This window comes from Nerophis lumbriciformis, linkage group LG27 (genome assembly GCF_033978685.3).
Source record: "Nerophis lumbriciformis linkage group LG27, RoL_Nlum_v2.1, whole genome shotgun sequence".
NCBI lineage: Eukaryota > Metazoa > Chordata > Actinopteri > Syngnathiformes > Syngnathidae > Nerophis > Nerophis lumbriciformis.
In genome coordinates, this window is record NC_084574.2 from 5,042,335 (window position 1) to 5,064,570 (window position 22,236).

General features: G+C 38.7%; 2 protein-coding genes across 8 annotated transcripts in view; one reads left to right on the forward strand and one right to left on the reverse strand.

Annotated features, from left to right (window-relative positions):
- The window catches only part of LOC133570212 (tetratricopeptide repeat protein 39B-like), a 63,251-nt gene that overhangs the window by 19,134 nt on the left and 21,881 nt on the right, over positions 1 to 22,236 (reverse strand). The window contains exons 1-7 of one of the 7 annotated variants that reach the window (XM_061922983.1): positions 18,781 to 18,818; positions 11,021 to 11,128; positions 10,736 to 10,925; positions 10,575 to 10,606; positions 3,876 to 3,980; positions 3,673 to 3,804; positions 3,524 to 3,600 (exon numbers count right to left, since the gene is read on the reverse strand). In XM_061922983.1, the coding sequence (XP_061778967.1) occupies positions 3,524 to 3,600; positions 3,673 to 3,804; positions 3,876 to 3,980; positions 10,575 to 10,606; positions 10,736 to 10,765 (376 nt within the window). In that variant the 5' untranslated portion in view covers positions 10,766 to 10,925; positions 11,021 to 11,128; positions 18,781 to 18,818. Of the gene's footprint in view, positions 1 to 3,523; positions 3,601 to 3,672; positions 3,805 to 3,875; positions 3,981 to 10,574; positions 10,607 to 10,735; positions 10,926 to 11,020; positions 11,129 to 16,572; positions 17,247 to 18,452; positions 18,585 to 18,780; positions 18,819 to 22,236 lie in introns of those variants that run through there. The other 6 variants (XM_061922982.1, XM_061922984.1, XM_061922987.2 and 3 more) reach the window with 6 other exon arrangements.
- snapc3 (small nuclear RNA activating complex, polypeptide 3) overlaps positions 18,198 to 22,236 on the forward strand; it is a 28,636-nt gene continuing 24,597 nt past the window's right edge. The window contains exon 1 of the mRNA XM_061922991.2: positions 18,198 to 18,544. Coding sequence (XP_061778975.1) covers positions 18,327 to 18,544 — 218 coding nt within the window. The 5' untranslated portion in view covers positions 18,198 to 18,326. The remainder of the gene's footprint in view (positions 18,545 to 22,236) is intronic.

Genomic DNA, 22,236 nt, shown 5'->3' on the forward strand with positions numbered 1-22,236 from the left:
CTCAGGTATATATATATATATATATATATATATACATATATATATATGTTAATATATAATTTTTATTTTCTTGTTTTTCCTATTTTATTTGTATTATTTATTTATTTATTTATTTATTTATTTATTTATTTATGTTTCACATTTGAAGCATGGTTTAATAACAGTATTACATTTTAAAGTGTGTATTTAAAATGTTCATTATTTAATTTTCTATCTTTTTTCAAACGTTAGTTCATTCATGTAATAGGGGAAAAAAATAATACAGGCAATGAGAATATTCTTTTCTTTTTTTCTTTTTTTTTAATCATTGCATTATTAAGCCAGAAGACTTACTTCTTGTTTGCGAGTTTCATTGTTTTCTTAAAAGACAAAATTAAATAATGACAAAATCATATGTTTTCTTCTTTGAAAAAAAATTATATTAACTCACGTTTTACTTTTAATGTTATTGCATCATCTACCCTCCTCGAAAAATACTGGTGTCTACATTTTTATTTTGACATTTTTGGCTATGATCCTGTGAACTAATACATCACATGGGCATTTTTATGGGCACGTTTATTCCACGCGCATTTTCCTGAATAAACATATCCCACGACTAGTTCACCCTGAAACATTTCAGCAGATTACCAACTTTTTGTCTTTTAATGTTATTATTACCGTTATTAATATATTTATTGGAATTAAATCTATTTTCTTACTTTCCTTTAATGACAAACTAATGAATTACAAAAATATATATTACGGTATTTTCATAAAACATTTTTTTACCATTATTATTAGTATTTGTATTTTATTACATTTGTAAGTTGTTTTTAAATGCAAGTTTGAACCTTTTTAATGACTTACAGATAGAGATGTCCGATAATGGCTTTTTTGCCGATATCCGATATTGTCCAACTCTTAATTACCGATTCCGATATCAAGCGATACCGATATATACAGTCGTGGAATTAGCACATTATTATGCCTAATTTTGTTGTGATGCCCCGCTGGATGCATTAAACAATGTAACTTTACCATGAATTGATTAAGGTGGACCTCGACTTAAACAAGTTGAAAAACGTATTGGGGTGTTACCATTTAGTGGTCAATTGTACGGAATATGTACTGTACTGTGCAATCTACTACAAACCCTGTTTCCATATGAGTTGGGAAATTGTGTTAGATGTAAATATAAATGGAATACAATGATTTGCAAATCCTTTTCAACCCATATTCAATTGAATGCACTACAAGACAAGATATTTGATGTTCAAACTCATAAACTTTTTTTGTTTTTTGCAAATAATAATTAACTTAGAATTTCATGGCTGCAACACGTGCCAAAGTAGTTGGGAAAGGGCATGTTCACCACTGTGTTACATGGCCTTTCCTTTTAACAACACTCAGTAAACGTTTGGGAACTGAGGAGACACATTTTTGAAGCTTCTCAGGTGGAATTCTTTCCCATTCTTGCTTGATGTACAGCTTAAGTTGTTCAACAGTCCGGGGGTCTCCGTTGTGCTATTTTAGGCTTCATAATGCGCCACACATTTTCAATGGGAGACAGGTCTGGACTACAGGCAGGCCAGTCTAGTACCCGCACTCTTTTACTATGATGCCACGTTGATGTAACACGTGGCTTGGCATTGTCTTGCTGAAATAAGCAGGGGCGTCCATGGTAACGTTGCTTGGATGGCAACATATGTTGCTCCAAAACCTGTATGTACCTTTCAGCATTAATGGCGCCTTCACAGATGTGTAAGTTACCCATGTCTTGGGCACTAATACACCCCCATACCATCACACATGCTGGCTTTTCAACTTTGCGCCTATAACAATCCGGATGGTTCTTTTACTCTTTGGTCCGGAGGACACGACGTCCACTGTTTCCAAAAATAATTTGAAATTTGGACTCGTCAGACCACAAACACTTTTCTACTTTGTATCAGTCCATCTTAGATAAACTCAGGCCCAGCGAAGCCGACGGCGTTTCTGGGTGTTGTTGATAAACGGTTTTCGCCTCGCATAGGAGAGTTTTAACTTGCGCTTACAGATGTAGCGACCAACTGTGGTTACTGACAGTCGGTTTCTGAATTGTTCCTGAGCCCATGTGGTGATATCCTTTACACACTGATGTCGCTTGTTGATGCAGTACAGCCTGAGGGATGGAAGGTCACGGGCTTAGCTGCTTACGTGCAGTGATTTCTCCAGATTCTCTGAACCCTTTGATGATATTACGGACCGTAGATGGTGAAATCCCTAAATTCCTTGCAATAGCTGGTTGAGAAAGGTTTTTCTTAAACTGTTCAACAATTTGCTCACGCATTTGTTGACAAAGTGGTGACCCTCGCCCCATCCTTGTTTGTGAATGACTGAGCATTTCATGGAATCTACTTGTATACCCAATCATGGCACCCACCTGTTCCCAATTAGCCTGTTCACCTGTGGGATGTTCCAAATAAGTCTTTGATGAGCATTCCTCAACTTTATCAGTATTTATTGCCACCAATTAGAGATGCTACCTCAGTAGAAGCATTTAAGTCCCATCTTAAAACTCATTTGTATACTCTAGCCTTTAAATAGCCCCCCTGTTAGACCAGTTGATCTGCCGTTTCTTTTCTTTTCTCCTCTGCTCCCCTTTTCCTTGAGGGGGGGGGGGGGGGGGGGGGGCACAGGTCCGATGGCCATGGATGAAGTGCTGGCTGTCCAGAGTCGGGACCCGGGGTGGACCCCTCGCCTGTGCATCGGCTGGGAACATCTCTGCGCTGCTGACCCGTCTCCGCTCGGGATGGTGTCCTGCTGGCCCCACTATGGACTGGACTCTTACTATTATGTTGGATCCACTATGGACTGGACTCTTACTATTATGTTAGATCCACTATGGACTGGACTCTCACAATATTATGTCAGACCCACTCGACATCCATTGCTTTCGGTCTCCCCTAGAGGGGGGGGGGGGGGGTTACCCACATATGCGGTCCTCTCCAAGGTTTCTCATAGTCATTCACATCGACGTCCCACTGGGGTGAGTTTTTCCTTGCCCTTATGTGGGCTTTGTACCGAGGATGTCGTTGTGGCTTGTGCAGCCCTTCGAGACACTTGTGATTTAGGGCTATATAAATAAAGATTGATTGATAAAGATTGATGGAATCTACTTGTATACCCAATCATGGCACCCACCTGTTCCCAATTAGCCTGTTCACCTGTGGGATGTTCCAAATAAGTGTTTGATGAGCATTCCTCAACTTTCTCAGTATTTATTGCCACCTTTCCCAACTTCTTTGTCACGTGTTGCTGGCATCAAATTCTAAAGTTAATGATTATTTGCAACAAAAAAAAAAATGTTTATGAGTTTGAACATCAAATATGTTGTCTTTGTAGCATATTCACCTGAATATGGGTTGAAAAGGATTTGCAAATCATTGTATTCCGTTTATATTTACATCTAACATATTTTCCCAACTCATATGGAAACGGGGTTTGTAATAAAAGTTTCAATCAATCAATCAAAAATCAATCAATCAATCAGCTGGCCCACCTTCTGTCAGGGCTTCAGGTGATTGCCTGTACCACAAACTCGCCAGCGTCTCCATTATGCCAGTTTTCCTTCGAAACCTACATTTGGAAACACAACGTTTATTAGAATAATAATCAAAAATAGTCACTGAGTCACATGACATGTTTTACCTCTGGCAAGTCAGGAGGGACTCGCTCAGTGACTCCATGGCAGCGTCCATGTCCTTTGGGTCAAAGGTCATGGCCGCCTGCATCACCAGCATGCTGCCGTAGCCCATGGCGTGGTACATGCTCTGGTTCTTCCTGAAGCAAATATGTGCACGTCATTTTAAACACGACGTGTGGTGAAATGTGTGAATAAAGGGGTGACTTACCAGGGTTTTAAATGAGCCAAGGCATCAGTAAACCTGTTGTTTAGAAAGAGCTCAAGGGCGACGGCACATTCCTTTAACGAGTCCTCTAACCCCATTGGGGGTTTTCTGGTGGGAATATAGCAAATAAGAAAGTCATAATTAAATATGTTGAAGGAATATGGTAATTAGGGGTTGCTCAAAAAATGTATTCACAAATTTGATTCAGGATTTTCAAGCAGCATCGCGTGGACATTGGGGGCGGTACCTCTGGATTGGCAGACCGGGGTGGTGGTTCCTCTCTTTAAGAAGGGGAACCGGAGGGTGTGTTCTAACTATCGTGGGATCACACTCCTCAGCCTTCCCGGTAAGGTCTATTCAGGTGTACTGGAGAGGAGGCTACGCCGGATAGTCGAACCTCGGATTCAGGAGGAACAGTGTGGTTTTCATCCTGGTCGTGGAACTGTGGACCAGCTCTATACTCTCGGCAGGGTCCTTGAGGGTGCATGGGAGTTTGCCCAACCAGTCTACATGTGTTTTGTGGACTTGGAGAAGGCATTCGACCGTGTCCCTCGGGAAGTCCTGTGGGGAGTGCTCAGGGAGTATGGGGTATCGGACTGTCTGATTGTGGCAGTCCGCTATCTGTATGCTCAGTGTCAGAGCTTGGTCCGCATTGCCGGCAGTAAGTCGGACACGTTTCCAGTGAGGGTTGGACTCCGCCAAGGCTGCCCTTTGTCACCAATTCTGTTCATAACTTTTATGGACAGAATTTCTAGGCGCAGTCAAGGCGCTGAGGGGATCTGGTTTGGTGGCTGCAGGATTAGGTCTCTGCTTTTTGCAGATGATGTGGTCCTGATGGCTTCATCTTGCCAGGATCTTCAGCTCTCACTGGATCGGTTCGCAGCCGAGTGTGAAGCGACTGGGATGAGAATCAGCACCTCCAAGTCCGAGTCCATGGTTCTCGCCCGGAAAAGGGTGGAGAGGAGGTTGGGGAGGAGATCTTGCCCCAAGTGGAGGAGTTCAAGTACCTCGGAGTCTTGTTCACGAGTGAGGGAAGAGTGGATGGTGAGATCGACAGGCGGATCGTTGCGGCGTCTTCAGTAATGCGGACGCTGTATCGATCCGTTGTGGTGAAGAAGGAGCTGAGCCGGAAGGCAAAGCTCTCAATTTACCGGTCGATCTACGTTCCCATCCTCACCTATGGTCATGAGCTTTGGGTTATGACCGAAAGGACAAGATCACGGGTACAAGCGGCCGAAATGAGTTTCCTCCGCCGGGTGGCGGGGCTCTCCCTTGGAGATAGGGTGAGAAGCTCTGTCATCCGGGAGGAGCTCAAAGTAAAGCCGCTGCTCCTCCACATCGAGAGGAGCCAGATGAGGTGGTTTGGGCATCTGGTCAGGATGCCACCCGAGCGCCTCCCTAGGGAGGTGTTTAGGGCACGTTCGACCGGTAGGAGGCCGCGGGGAAGACCCAGGACACGTTGGGAAGACTATGTCTCCCGGCTGGCCTGGGAACGCCTCGGGGTCCCACGGGAGGAGCTGGACGAAGTGGCTGGGGAGAGGTAAGTCTGGGCTTCCCTGCTCAAGCTGCTGCCCCCGCGACCCGACCTCGGATAAGCGGAAGAAGATGGATGGATGGATTTTCAAGATTCAATAAAAAAACAAAAACATATTTTTTTAGAATACATTTTTAGGCATTTTCCGCGTTTACTCTCTGCACGTATGGACATCATACATTTGCAACAAATGGGGGGGAGCTTGTGTAACCTGCATTGAAAAGGTTTTATTATCATTTTCATACCAAAGAATCGATTCTGAATCGAATCGTCAGCCGAACAATCAGAATCCAATCGGGCGTTGTTGTAAGACTCCCATCCATAATAGTATTTTTTCCCCCTATCTCTGAAAATAATTGTTACGTATACAGGGGTTTTGGGGTTAAAACTGCAATAAAATATTTCTAAATATGTGGAAAAAACTCGATAGGTCACTATTTAAAAAAAATCTAAATATTAAAAAAAAAAGTATTTCGAGTATAAAAGTACTTATTTGTCCTGTTATTAAATGTTCCCTATAAATGGAGTGTAAAAATGTAATAAACTGGCATATAATTACCATGTATGTTTTTTTTAGTTAAAAAAAGTTATTGGCATAGCAATCATTTTGTTTAGTGATAACATTCCTTGTTATTCACCCCCAAATCCTCCACACGACACCTCCGCTCCGGACAGGCTAACCTCCTCCAACCTCCGAGGACAAAGCTACGAACAATGGGGGACCGGGCTTTCTGCTCCGCCGCTCCCAGTCTGTGGAACGCTCTCCCTGACCACCTGAGAGCACCACAGACTGTGGATGCTTTTAAAAAAGGCTTAAAAGCCCTTCTTTTTAAAAAAGCCTTTTTTTTAGATTTATGCATACTAGTTATAGCTATTTGGCTGTTCTAGTTTTTATTTTTATTTATTTATTTATTCTCTTTTTATTTATTTATTAATTTTATTTCTTATTTTTTTATTTATTTTATTTTAGTTTATTTTTTTAATACACTGTAGCACTTTGAGATTGTTTACTCAATATAAAGTGCTTTGTACAAATAAAATCTATTATTATTATTATTATTATTATTATTATAGCAATATAGAAGTGTGAAATATTTGAATGAGTGTGGCAGAGAATATTGAATTGATCATTGTTCATAATTCTCCACCTGCTCAATGCGGCTCCAGTCTAGGGGTGTCCAAAGTGCAGCCCCGCGGCACATTTTAAAAATACTATAACTGTACGCAAAAAAACTAAACTAAAAAGTGTAATACAAGAGCAAACAGGTGCAATATATAAGAAACATTTGCGATATTGACACTCATAACAAAAAGCTGCCATGCAGGCGGTATTGTACCGTAAAACTGGCATTGCTTAAAAAAAAAACAACCTGAAGTTGATCTATGTATCCCGAGACCTTCGAGTCAGTTTTTCAACTGTCATTGTTCAAAAATACACTGCAAAAAGTCAGTGTTCAAAAACAAGAAGAAAAAAAAATGAGGGGTATTTTACTTGAACTAAGCAAAATTATCTGCCAATAGAACAAGAAAATTCGGCTTGTCAAGACTTTCCAAAACAAGTAAAATTAGCTAACCTCAATGAACCCAAAAATACCTTAAAATAAGTATATTCTCACTAATAACAAGTGCACTTTTCTTGGTAGAAAAAAAAAGAGACCTTTTGCTCAATATGTTGAAAAATATTCTTAAATGAAGTAAATGCTAGTGCCATTATCTTGACATAATGATATGCGCTCAACATTACATTTCTTGAAACCAGCAAACTTACACTAAAAACTAATTTATTGTTCTTAATGGAAAGGCAACAAGGCAACCGCTTTTTACTCTCGGGGTCTCCTAGCCGCTCAGGAAAATCATATTGTCTAAAAATGCATTTTTCCATGGATAACATGACATCATAGCGCCAAATGCGTGCTCTGTCAATCAATTAGTGCGCATATATACAGCCCGGCCCCCAGCCAAAATGTTTTTAATTGTAATTTTGAAGAATTAATCTGAATGTGCATGAACTATTTCTGTTCAAAATTGTTTGAAATGTCAAATGTTAAATGTTTAAATATTAACTGTCAGTTTACTGTACTGTGCCAACTGTACTACTATATGAGTACCTATTTTCTATTGTTTCATTGGAAATAAAACAGCAAAGTCCATTTGGCTGTCATCTGTTTTAATTATGAGACACAATTGTGTCAAAATCATGATTTTTTTTTCATGCTTGAAATAAGAAATGATGACTTTAAAAAAGTAGTTTTATACTTGTGAGTGTTGATGACACAGCTTTGCAACACTTGATATTCTAGTTTCAAGCATGTTTTACTCAATATAGGTCATCAAATCTCAGCAACAAGCTGTAATATCTTACTGAGATCATTTAGGAGCAAAACCCTTAAAACAAGTAAAACACTCTAACATAAAATCTGCTTAGCGAGAAGAATTTTCTTATTGGACAGAAAATAAGCAAATATCACCCTTATTTGAGATATTTCATCTTACTTAGATTTCAGTTTTTGCAGTGTACTAGTGAATTAATAGCAATATTGTTATGAATTATTTAGCTATTTAAAGCTCCAACTACTTTGCATCAAATATTGTATTTTGAATATTTTTGGGGGGAATATATTGCATATTTTGTGTTTTTGCCATAAAAATGTTTTTTTTTTGACAATAAGGGTATGAAACATAAAAATTTAAATGTATGTCAACAGATAGATTTGAAGATATTTTAGCATTAAAAATAAAACCATTTTTTTATTTGACTTGTTTTTAACACTTTAATGACCGAGACCCTTTTGGGTCCCGGGGACCTTTGACATTCACCGACATTTAGGGGAGCCCTCATGGTACAGTAACTATATTGTATTGGTTTTGAAAATGACAAATATCAAAATGACCCTCCTTACGCTGGCAATTTAATATGTGGAAAAAGTTTGGACACCCCTGCTCAAGTCTGAGAGGATGGTGTCTTCACAAGCTGAGTCAAAGGACTCAGGTACTTACTGCTATCTAGTGTCAGAATAGCATATTACAGCTAGAATTAATCCTTATTCCCCCTCCCATGTTCCCCTGCCACACTGCAAAAACTGAAATCTAAGTAAGATTAAATATCTCAAATACAGATGATTATGGTTTACTTTCAGTCTGATAAGATAATTCTTCTCACTAAGCAGGTTTTATGTTTACTTGTTTTAAGTATTTTGCTCCTAAATGATCTCAGTAAGATATTACAGCTTGTTGCTGAGATTCGATGACCTATATTGAGTAAAACATGCTTGAAACTAGAATATCAACTGTTGCAAAGCTGTGTCATCAACACTCACAAGTATAAAACTACTTTTTTGAAGTCATAATTTCTTATTTCAAGCATGAAAAAAAAAGCATGATTTTGACACAATTGTGTCTCATAATTAAAACGGATGACAGCCAAATGGACTTTGCTATTTTATTTTCAATGAAACAATAAAAAATAGGTACTCATATAGTAGTACAGTTGGCACAGTGCAGTAAACTGACAGTTAATATTTAAACATTTAACATGTGACATTTCTAACAAAAATAAGTAATGCACATTCAGATAATTTCTTCAAAATTACAATTAAAAACATTTTGGCCGGGGGCCGGGCTGTATGTATGCGCACTAATTGATTGACAGAGCACGCATTTGGCGCTATGATGTCATGTTATCCATGGAAAAATGCATTTTTAGACAATATGATTTGCCTGAGCGGCTAGGAGACCCCGAGAGTAACAAGCGCTTGCCTTGTTGCCTTTCCATTAAGAACAATAAATTAGTTTTTAGTATAAGTTTGCTGGTTTCAAGAAATGTAACGGCGAGCGCATATCATTATGTCAAGATAATGGCACTAGCATTTACTTCATTTAAGAATATTTTTCAACACATCCACACGCACATTCAATATACAAACATACACATACACATACTGTACATATACATTCATTGTACAAACACATATACACATTCTGTACATATACATTCATTGTACAAACACATATACACATTCTGTACATATACATTCATTGTACAAACACATATACACATTCTGTACATATACATTCATTGTACAAACACATATACACATTCTGTACATATACAAGTACATATGCATACTTACACTCATGCACATAATCACGTTTCATCAAACATATATTAACGTTGTTGCCCTAGGGTAAACTGGGTGTAACACATGGCACACTGACAAAGCTTAACCTATTGTGACTATAACAATCTACAAGGTTAATGTAGGTTGCTTCTCTTTCTCCCCCTCCATTTTTCTGCATTCTTTCGTATCTCAAGTTATCATTACGTATATGTATTGTTGCATTTAAACAACTGTATTGTTGATAATAAAGGTAAATTATTGGTATTGTTCATTATCAATAGCGCTATTTCTATTGGTATTTGTATTGATCCATTTGTAGTGTAATAATGCTCATTGTCATTTCTGTATTATTTTTTATTTTTCGCTAACTGCTTATTTGCTATTACTTTTACCATCATATTTGTACATGTCGTATTTGCTGATGTTGCTCTATTGTTGTTGTTGTTGTTGTTTGCTGTTGTTGTTTTTGTCTCTCTGTCTAATCCCCCTCTTGTCCCCACAATTTCCCCCTCTGTCTTCTTTTTTTTTCTCTTTCTATCCCCTCCTGCTCCGGCCCGGCTGCACTAAATGATAATATAAATACATTTAATAAAGTCAAATACAAATAAGGCAACAAGAGAAGTACCGGTATCCTACACTTCTCTTTTGTAAAGTAAATCTGAACAGCCGACATGGGCATCTACATCAACTATATGATTTGCCTGAGAAGCTGGACAGGACACACAAAAAAAAAAAAAAAAAAAAAAAAAAAAGAATATTTTTCAACATATTGAGCAAAAAGGTCTCCTTTTTTTTCCTACCAAAAAAAGTGCACTTGTTATTAGTGAGAATATACTTATTTTAAGCTATTTTCGGGTTCATTGAAGTTAGCTAATTTTACTTGTTTTGGAAAGTCTTGACAAGCCAAATTTTCTTGTTCTATTGGCAGATCATTTTGCTTCGTTCAAATAAAATACCCCTAATTTTTATTTTTTTTCCCCTTGTTTTTGAACACTGACTTTTTGCTGTGCATTGTTATATGACATAAATAAGTTTTAGTAAATGACTTACGATGTATCCCCATTGGAACAGTGTGCGTCCATCTGGAAACAAAATAAAGGCAAATAAAACTAAATTTTGCACACAAAAAAAAATCAGTCTTTCTAAGTCCAAGGTTCATTTAAAATGTGAAAACCCAAAAAAACAAATAGAATTAGCACCAGGACACTAACCTGCTGTTGGGAGTAATCTTCCATCTCCATTGGCAAATAAAAATAGTGATGGTCGGATGAATTGGACAAAGCTTCCAAAAGCACGCTTTGCAGCCTGTAAAGCGGTCGTCCTTTTGAAAGTAAATCTTCTTCAACATTTATACTCTACCGAGGCTGGGGCTGAGCCGCAGCCGGCCCACTCTCACATCTCCTGATATTACGGGACACAATCCGCCGCTTGTTTTAGCATCAGAAAGTGAGCAAAAGAGCAAAGCTGAAGAGTGAAATTACAATTATTACACATACTGTTGGGTAAATCAAAGGGCATAAAAAGAGAAGTACGAATGTGCACGGCGACTTCCTGGTCTATGATGTCAGCCTCCTTTTTATTGAGGGCCGCTTGCAACAGTCAATCTATATGAATATAAACATACAGTACAAAAGCCTTGTTACATAATTTGCATAGGCAACTGATATTCATTATTACAGTATAGGTTTTACTAGCAGATTGATGGATAACTTGCTTAGAAATCGTAATTAATCTATTGCTACTATAACAATCTACAAGGTTAATATACCGTATTTTTCTGAGTATAAGTCGCACCGGCCGAAAATGCATACCGGTAATAAAGAAGGAAAAAAACATATATCAGGTTTTACTGTGTTATAGAAAACACGATGTAGTGTTGTTCCAATACTAATATTTCGGTACCGGTACCAAAATTATTTCTGTACTTTTCGATACTTTTCTAAATAAAGAGGACCACAAAAAAATGGCATTATTGGCTTTATTTTAACAAAAAATCTTACGGTACATTAAACATGTTTCTTATTGCAAGTTTGTCCTTAAATAAAATAGTGAATATACGAAACAACATTTCTTTTATTAGTAAGTAAACGATTTAGTTCATTTAGTCTGCTGATATATGCAGTAACAGTAATTTTCCATTCTATTTTTTTTTGTCAAAATTATTAAGGACAAGTGGTAGAAAATGAATAATTATTGTACCATATTTTTCGGAGTATAAGTCGCTCCAAAGTATAAGTCGCACCGGCCGAAAATGCATAATAAAGAAGGAAAAAACATATATAAGTTGCACTGGGGTATAAGTCGCAATTTTTGGGGGAAATGTATTTGATAAAAGCCAACACCAAGAATAGACATTTGAAAGGCAATTTAAAATAAATAAATAATAGTGAACAACAGGCTGAATAAGTGTACGTTATATGAGGCATAAATAACCAACTGGTATGTTAACGTAACATATTATGGTAAGAGTCATTCAAATAACTATAACATATAGAACATGCTATACGTTTACCAAACAATCTGTCACTCCTAATCGCTAAATCCCATGAAATCTTATACGTCTAGTCTCTTACGTGAATGAGATCAATAATATTATTTGATATTTTACGCTAATGTGTTAATCATTTCACACATAAGTCGCACCCCCGACCAAACTATGAAAAAAACTGCGACTTATAGTCCGAAAAATATTATTAAAACTATCCAATGAACACATTGAAACGTCTTAGCTCAAGTAAGCTGCTAATTTGGATGTCGCTATTATGCAACAAACAATTAATTTTTAATTATTTTTCTGAATTAGCTGAAGGAAAAATACACTTAGATTATCTCAAATTTATTTAAAACTGTTTGTGGGTTGGGCTCTCGGGGGTGATGGGGCCGTGCTCTGGCTCCCACGCACTCTGGGAGTCGAATGTATTGTACATGCAAATTCACATATGCTCACATACGTACATAGGTACCTACGCTCCCACATACATACACAAATACAGTACATATTTACCTACCTAATGTTCGTACATCCACACGCACATTCAATATACAAACATACACATACACATACTGTACATATACATTCACTGTACAAACACATATACACATTCTGTACATATACATTCATTGTACAAGCACATATACACATTCTGTACATATACAAGTACATATGCATACTTACACTCATGCACATAATCACGTTTCATCAAACATATATTAACGTTGTTGCCCTAGGGTAAACTGGGTGTAACACATGGCACACTGACAAAGCTTAACCTATTGTGACTATAACAATCTACAAGGTTAATGTAGGTTGCTTCTCTTTCTCCCCCTCCATTTTTCTGCATTCTTTCGTATCTCAAGTTATCATTACGTATATGTATTGTTGCATTTAAACAACTGTATTGTTGATAATAAAGGTAAATTATTGGTATTGTTCATTATCAATAGCGCTATTTCTATTGGTATTTGTATTGATCCATTTGTAGTGTAATAATGCTCATTGTCATTTCTGTATTATTTTTTATTTTTCGCTAATTGCTTATTTGCTATTACTTTTACCATTATGTTTGTACATGTCATATTTGCTGATGTTGCTCTATTGTTGTTGTTGTTGTTGTTGTTTGCTGTTGTTGTTTTTGTCTCTCTGTCTAATCCCCCTCTTGTCCCCACAATTTCCCCCTCTGTCTTCTTTTTTTTTTCTCTTTCTATCCCCTCCTGCTCCGGCCCGGCTGCACTAAATGATAATATAAATACATTTAATAAAGTCAAATACAAATAAGGCAACAAGAGAAGTATCCTACACTTCTCTTTTGTAAAGTAAATCTGAACAGCCGACATGGGCATCTACATCAACTATATGATTTGCCTGAGAAGCTGGACAGGACACAAAAAAATAAATAAATAAAATAAATAAATACATTTCACACATAAGTCGCTCCTGAGTATAAGTCGCACCCCCGGCCAAACTATGAAAAAAACTGCGACTTATAGTCCGAAAAATACGGTAGTTGGCTTCTCTTTCGTGCCCTCCATTGATCTACTTTCTTTTGTATTTCAAGTTATCATTACATTTATGTATTGTTGCATATGAACATTTGTGTTGTTGATAACAGAGGTCATTATTGTTAATATACATTATAAATAGTGCAATTTCTATTGGTATTTGTATTGCTCCATTTGTAGTGTAATAATGTTCATTGTCATTTCACTGAGTGCTTTTTTGCAATCACTTTTACTATCATATTTGTCCATATCCTATTTGCTGATGTTGTTGTTGTTTTATGACTCTTATCCCCCTCTTGTCCCCACAATTTCCCCGCCTCTCTTCCTTTTTTCCCTCTTTTTTTCCGGCTGCACCAAATAATAATATAAATGCATTTAATAAAGTCAAATACAAATAAGGCAACAAGAGAAGTATCCCACACTTCTCTTTTGTAATTTGTCTCATTTGTACAGCCGATATGGGCATCTACATCAACCATATGATTTGCCTGAAAAGTGCACAGGACAAACAAACATAAATAAAAAAATAAAATAAAAAAATAAATCGTAATTAATTAAGGTGACAAGCATATTATGATGATGATCAATACAGAATAGAATACATTCATACCGGTTTTTGTATGTATACATATCCAAAGTGATTATTATTTTTATTGTTTTTCACAAACAAATACAACTGTCACACCGCGGTGAGGGAAGTCTTGTCTTGGTGTTTTCTGTCTTGTGATTTACATGTTTTATTTTGAAAAGCAACTCCTCTTGTTTCAGATCACGGGTCCTTCCTCTTGTGTCACCAGTCTGACGTCATTCCTGACCCTTGATTGTTTCCACCTGTTTCCCATTACCCTCATGTTCTTTATAAGCCCAAGCCTCCCCTTGTTCTGTGCCAGATTGACTCGAGCTTTCGTGCCTGTCTTGCGTTCCATGTCCCTGTTCATGCCCATGCCTTGCCTTGTCTCACGTCTATGTCCTTGCTCCCAGAATATCCCACGCTGTAATTTTGAATTGACTTTTTTCCTCCCTCAGAGCGACTTTTGTTATCCTACCTTTTTCTACCGCAGTGGTGAGTTATTATTTTTCCTTAAAGATTTTTTCCTCAAAGTTTGTTGAGTGATTTTTTGTTTACATTGATTAAGAGTAGTTAAGTTTTATAGTCTTTATTTTCTTCCTCCTGTTTGGAGCGTTTTTTGTTAAAGTTTTTGATAACAGTCACGGTGCTAATTATATCGTCCTTATTTTTGTATTCCTCCTTTTTTTGGAGTGATTTTCGGTTTTTCCCTTTTGGAACATTTTTTGTCGATAGTATTTTTGTATTTCATAGTTATTGAATTTACTCGGCTCTGGAGGCTTAAAGAGTATTTCAAAATAAAAGCTTTATTTGGAATCACTTCTCTGCATCTGAGTCCCTTCCTCCGTCCAAGCCTGACAACAACTATGTAGTTGTTAACCAAATACAATTTCAAACACGTATCCACATCTAAAATAAAACATTGCTTTATTTGTTTAAGCAGTTGAGGCTATGATGCAAAAATGTATTTTAAAATAAGTTGGATTTTTTTTTTTTAAAGTTCACATTTTCAAATTTCTAAATTTTAGTTACTCAAGTTAAATAGTTTCAAAATAGAATGTGAGGTTACAGTGCACTTGACCTTAAAACAATTATAATAATCATAGTTTAAGTTTGTGCCAAATTTGAGGAAAATCTATCAAAGAATTCTTGAGATATGGCTTTAATAATGTGCAAAGTTAAGACAAAATAATTAAAAAAAATTATTTAAAAAAATACTCAAGACCTGCTATGACATCAACACATTGTTTTGTTCATGTAAATATTGTTTTGTACCATATTGTGTACAGATTCTAAACTGTAATGCAGTTTTTGTTGTATTTCCATTTTTCGATATTTTGATTGATGTCAGCCATTTTGGGCCAAAGTGTTCTTTATTTTATTTTATTTTTTTTACTTCCTCTTATAACACAGCATCTACTGAAAATTTTAATGTATAAAACATCATTGTTTAGCAAAATGTACCATGTGTATGTTCAATTGTACAGGTTGCTATTCACATATTTTGAAGCGTTTTTTTTCTTTTCTTTTTGTATGTTTCATGGTTTAAATTCAAATTAAAGTCTACCAATGCTAAAATACTTGTCTCAAATGTTAGGTCTATGTATTAATGTCAATTTGTGAGAGAGATTCTGTTTCCAGAATGAATGTAAATACATTTACAAGAAAAAACAGCTGCATAAGATTTTGTTTTTTTTGTAATTCCTATTTTTAATACATTTATGGCTCTAAAAAAAAAACGTCAGGATATTTTGCGGAGAACTTTTAACCTAATGTCCACAATGGTATTGACTATGCAAAAATGCAAAAAAAAAGAGTAGTGCCCAGACGTGGGAACGAAAATCACTTTCTAGCCACTTTTTCCTGGTTCACCTTATGACCTATAAACTGGTACCTGTATTTTTTTACCCCTTTGTGTTATATGACTACATTACCCATAACCCTCTTCGCGGATCGTCTTCCAGTCTTCTTCATTCAACCTTAAATTGGTTACTTGTGAGCAGGCCCGGCCCTCACCAATCTGGCGCCCTAGGCAAGATTTTAGGTGGCGCCCCCCCACATCGGCAGTGAAGTGTATATACTCACAAGAAACTGAATAGCTTTGTCTTTGACCTTTTTTTTTTTTTTTTTACTTACAACTATACCTAATATATAAAGGGGTGGAAAAGTGACTATTACCTGCAGGGCAAACATTAGCTAACCAGAAGGCAATAATGTAAAAAAAAACCACCTGCTTAAAAGATCTAATACAAATGTCCCTGAGGAATGTAAGGTGGGAGTACTGTAATTACCTAACGTTACATTATTATTTTCCATAACAATTTAGCCCCCTCCAACAATATTAACCCGACGTTAAAACAAAACTAGCTATTTATTGATTAGCAATTGCCGAATCATGTAACATTAGCTTAATGCTAAAAAGCCAGCTACTATCACATTCTGTAACAGACAAATAATTTCATGTAGGCTAACGTTACCTACCTGCTACCTCTGTCTTTTTCTCGTTTCTCCTCCTCTTCTTTTCTCTTTTTTCTTCCCTGGGCACCTGACAGTTTTGGCCGTTTTGACATCTTGTGTTGATTTTTTGATGGGGTGACGTCCAAAAAGAGTCATGATACGGGAAGGGAGGGGGCGCACCGTTTTTTGTATTTAGAAATAATAGTACCAACTTTTTCTTTTCTTTTTTCTCTCTCCAACATTTGTGGCACTGGCGTGGCGCCCCCTGATGGACGGCGCCCTTAGCATTTGCCTATACGGCCTATGCCACGGGCCGGCCCTGCTTGTGAGCATTCAATTCATAATACAAACATAAAACGCTTCCATGTTAATTTTTATAACATTACTAAAACCCGTACATAATAACTTGTTGTGATTTACAACTCATTTTAATCCAAAGCGCCATTTGCTGCGAGCTTCTTATATTTGGGGGCGGCATGGCGTAGTGGGTAGAGCAACCGTGCCAGAAACCTGAGGGTTGCAGGTTCGCTCCCCGCCTCTTACCATCCAAAAATTGCTGCCGTTGTGTCCTTGGGCAGGACACTTCACCCTTTGCCCCCGGTGCCACTCACACCGGTGAATTGAATGATGAATGATAGGTGGTGGTCGGAGGGGCCGTTGGCGCAAATTGCAGCCACGCTTCCGTCAGTCTACCCCAGGGCAGCTGTGGCTATGAAAGTAGCTTACCACCACCAGGTGTGAATAAATGATGGGTTCTACATGTAAAGCGACTTTGGGTACTTAGAAAAGCGCTATATAAATCCCAGTTATTATTATTATTATTATTTGTGTTTTTGTAAACATGGAAGACTAAAGTCAACAAACTTTATATTTGAGTTTTTGTAAACATGGAAGACTAAAGTCATCAAATTTTATATTTGTGTTTTTGTTAACATGGAAGACTAAAGTCAACAAATTTTATATTTGTGTTTTTGTTAACATGGAAGACTAAAGTCAACAAACTTTATTTTTGAGTTTTTGTTAACATGGAAGACTAAAGTCAACAAACTTTATATTTGAGTTTTTGTAAACATGGAAGACTAAAGTCAACAAATTTTATATTTGTGTTTTTGTAAACATGGAAGACTAAAGTCAACAAATTTATGTTTGAGTTTTTGTTAACATGGAAGACTAAAGTCAAAAAACTTTATAAACTTTGTTATGCACCGACTCAGTAGCCTAGTGGTTAGAGTGTCCGCCCTGAGATCGGTAGGTTGTGGGTTCAAACCCCGGCCGAGTCATACCAAAGACTATAAAAATGGGACCCATTTCCTCCCTGCTTGTCACTCAGCATCAAGGGTTGGAATTGGGGGTTAAATCACCAAAAATGATTCCCGGGCGCGGCCACCGCTGCTGCCCACTGCTCCCCTCACCTCCCAGGGGGGGATCAAGGGTGATGGGTCAAATGCAGAGAATAATTTCGCCACACCTAGTGTGTGTGTGACAATCATTGGTACTTTAACTTTAACTTTATATGACTACATTACCCATAACCCTCTTCGCGGCTCGTCTTCCGGTCTTCTTCGTTCAAACCTTAAATTGGTTACTTGTGAGCATTCAATTCATAATACAAACATAAAACGCTTCCATGTGAATTTTTATAACATTACTAAAAACCCGTACATAATAACTTGTCGTGATTTACAACTCATTTTATTCTAAAGCGCCATTTGCTGCGAGCTTGTTTATTTGACTACAATACCCAAAATCCTTTGCACTTGTTACCGCTTCCGGTAAACATGGCGACGGATTTGAATCCAGACATCCCAGACTACGAACCCGGCGATGGAAATACCAGAACTTTCCACATCGACGCGTTCAGAAAGGAGTGGCTGAGTAGACTACAGCCGTCTGACTACTCTTACCCGCCGCAGGATGAAAACGCCTTTCACGCTAACTTTGCCCATGAATTGGGGGTCAGCGTAGACCTGATGCGGGAACTCAAAGATTCATGCAAGTAGGCTACTTTTACGTCACATGTCACCAGTTTACGGTAGTTTTATGAAGCGTTTAAACATTGCATTAAAGTGGCGCAGCAAGTAGATAGACACAACCTCGGTCTATCGCATGGTTAAATCCTAATATGTTGTCTCTCACTATTCACTAATTCTTAGTTTTGTTATGTTCCTTACTAAAAGCACCACGACACTTAATTGAAGCTCAGCAACACATTTCGCGCTCTCTCTCTTTTACCTCAACTCTCGTCCGTCCCCTATTAGGGTATAAAGAAACAACAGGTAGGAACTAATTTGCTTGACTGTGTAAATAACATAATGTACAACTAGGGGTGTAACGGTACACAAAAACTTCGGTTCGGTACGTACCTCGGTTTAGAGGTCACGGTTCGGTTCATTTTCGGTACAGTAAGAAAACAACAAAATATAAATGTTTTGGTTATTTATTTACCAAATTTGTAAACAATGGCTTTATTCTTTTAACATTGGGAACACTATAATAATTCTGCCCACGTTAATCAACATTAAACTGCCTCAATTTGTTGCTCAGATTAAATAAAATCACAAAACTTTTCTTCTACATATAAAAAGTGCAACATTAAACAGTTTCAAGTACGGTAAACTCCATCCATCCATCCATCTTCTTCCGCTTATCCGAGGTCGGGTCGCGGGGGCAGCAGCCTAAGCAGGGAAGCCCAGACTTCCCTCTCCCCAGCCACTTCGTCCAGCTCTTCCTGTGGGACCCCGAGGCGTTCCCAGGCCAGCCGGGAGACATAGTCTTCCCAACGTGTCCTGGGTCTTCCCCGCGGCCTCCTACCGGTCGGACGTGCCCTAAACACCTCCCTAGGGAGGCGTTCGGGTGGCATCCTGACCAGATGCCCGAACCACCTCATCTGGCTCCTCTCGATGTGGAGGAGCAGCGGCTTTACTTTGAGCTCCTCCCGGATGGCAGAGCTTCTCACCCTATCTCTAAGGGAGAGCCCCGCCACCCGGCGGAGGAAACTCATTTCGGCCGCTTGTACCCGTGATCTTGTCCTTTCGGTCATAACCCAAAGCTCATGACCATAGGTGAGGATGGGAACGTAGATAGACCGGTAAATTGAGAGCTTTGCCTTCCGGCTCAGCTCCTTCTTCACCACAACGGATCGATACAGCGTCCGCATTACTGAAGACGCCGCACCGATCCGCCTGTCGATCTCACGATCCACTCTTCCCTCACTCGTGAACAAGACTCCGAGGTACTTGAACTCCTCCACTTGGGGCAAGATCTCCTCCCCAACCCGGAGATGGCACAAGTAAACTCAAGTCAACTCATTATGCTTACCGGTAATTTATTACAGCATTTGGGAAGCCTGTAGTTGATTTTTATTATGTAAATGTTATATTTTTATCAACATGTGACAGCAGGGACCCTGCCATTCAAAACTAGGCTGCTGCATTACTAATGATTAATGTAACTATAGCTGGAAAAATTGTACAATAGCAATAGGAGAGACTATTCATCCCTGAACACCATGGAGTTCATGTAGGCTTAATGATGCACTTACATTATTATATCAACTATCAGAGACCAGTGTTGGGTTAGTTACTGAAAACCAGTAACTAGTTACAGTTACTAGTTACTTTATTTCAAAAGTAACTCAGTTACTAACTCAGTTACTTACACCAAAAAGTAATGCGTTACTGTGAAAAGTAACTATTTAGTTACTTATTTTTTTCCCTTTTTTTTAAGGCTCCCATTAATGCCCTTTTAGCCTTCATTTCAGTACTGTTATTGCACTGAAGAATAATACAATCTGTTGATCAACTTGACATGCATTTGCATCACTGAACTCAGAAAGCAATGTGGTCTACATACAACACACAAAGACAAAGATATGTTTCAAAGGGCCAATTTATTTCAGGCCAGAACAAATTGACAAAAGTATTTTAAATAGCTGCAACATAATGGCACTTTAACTTTAACTTTAAGTAGATAGGATCTTTGATCCAAGACACAACTTACATTTAACTAAAATGTTATTTTCTTTGTGCTCGACAAAAGAAAAGTATTGAGAATGTCTCCATGTTAAAAAAACTCGACTTCTGGCTTTGCCATGATATCTTGTTAGTTGTTATGAGAGTCGCATATGTGTGTGTGTGGCCCTTTAAGATATGACAGCGTGTGAGGTGAGTGACGTCAGTGAGTGAGTGGTCGAGAGAGGTGAGCGAGCGGCGACAGTAAGTACGTGCAGGTGCTCTATCTTGGTGGATGGCTGCGTCCAATAAAGTCACAAAGTTGCAACAAACCGCCCGTCTTGTCATTCACCCTCAGCTGTAAAGACCCACTTCCGGATAAAGTGAAGGTTGTTAGCGCCAAAGACGTATATAGGCCCTGGAGGAACGTCTCCCCTGCGCTCCTCAACTGCGGTATGGGAGTCCCCCCGCCCCCACCCACACAAAGCACGCCTTTTCTTTTCCACCGCTGCAATAAAACACACTCAGATCTTCTGTTTCTATCCGATACTACATGAAAAATAACGTAAAATAACGCAGTAACGCATCATGTAGTAACGGTAACTGAGTTACTGAATATAAAAAATAACGCGTTAGATTACTAGTTACGCGTTACTTTGTAACGCGTTAGTCCCAACACTGTCAGAGACAGAAACTCTTCATTTAACATAATGTCCTTTTTTGCTGCTTCAACACAGTTTAATCAACACAGAAAAAGGTAAAGTGAAATAACAGACTGACAGGGCTTTGCTGTCCGTAACACACGCACACATACATACACCGCAAAATGAGCTAACGTTACGCTAAAAGCGAATTAGCCTTCACCTTAAGCCAGGACTGCGAGCGAGCTGAAGCTGCTGTTTATGTTTCTAGAAGGTCAACGGGCTCATAGTGATGTTACTAGTAGTTGACTGGGAGGTGTTTATTATCATTTGGGGAGAGTCCGCTGCCTGATGATTACCTGCTAAACGCTAAGCACTGACTACATGCGCTCTGAATACGCACTGCTGATTGGCTGTTACCGCTCTGTTTGTACCCAATCAGATGGTTGTGTGAGTGGGACAATGCTGGGTGCTGTGTAGAGGACTGACAGACAGGCAGAAGAAAGCGGAGCAGCTTGTTAAGACTTTAGCTTAGGAGGTAGAGATGCGCGGATAGGCAATTATTTCATCCGCAACCGCATCAGAAAGTCGTCAACCATCCGCCATCCACCCGATGTAACATTTGATCAGAACCGCATCCGCCCGCACCCGCCCGTTGTTATATATCTAATATAGACGATGCAAGGCATTAGTGAGGTTATAAAGCTTTTGCCTGTTAAAGAAAGGAGACTGATCCAATGCAGCACAGACATTCGCGTGCCACGCTGTCACGGCCCAGACGCACACCAGTGCGCAATCATATGGGAGCCGCGCTGAGCGCGTCTCGCTGCCGGCGACGGCCGCGTATGAGCCCGACGCTCCAGCGCCATCCATTTTCAGGGCTAGTTGATTCGGCAGGTGGGTTGTTACACACTCCTTAGCGGGTTCCGACTTCCATGGCCACCGTTCAGCTGCTGTCTATATCGACCAGGGTGAGCCCCACCCCTTTCGTGAGCGCACTGCGCGCGGAGTGACCCCTGTTACGCGCCCCCGGCAATGGGGGTGGCGGGTAGGTAAGCTGCGCGGGCGGAGCGCGCAGAGTGACCCCTGTTACGAGC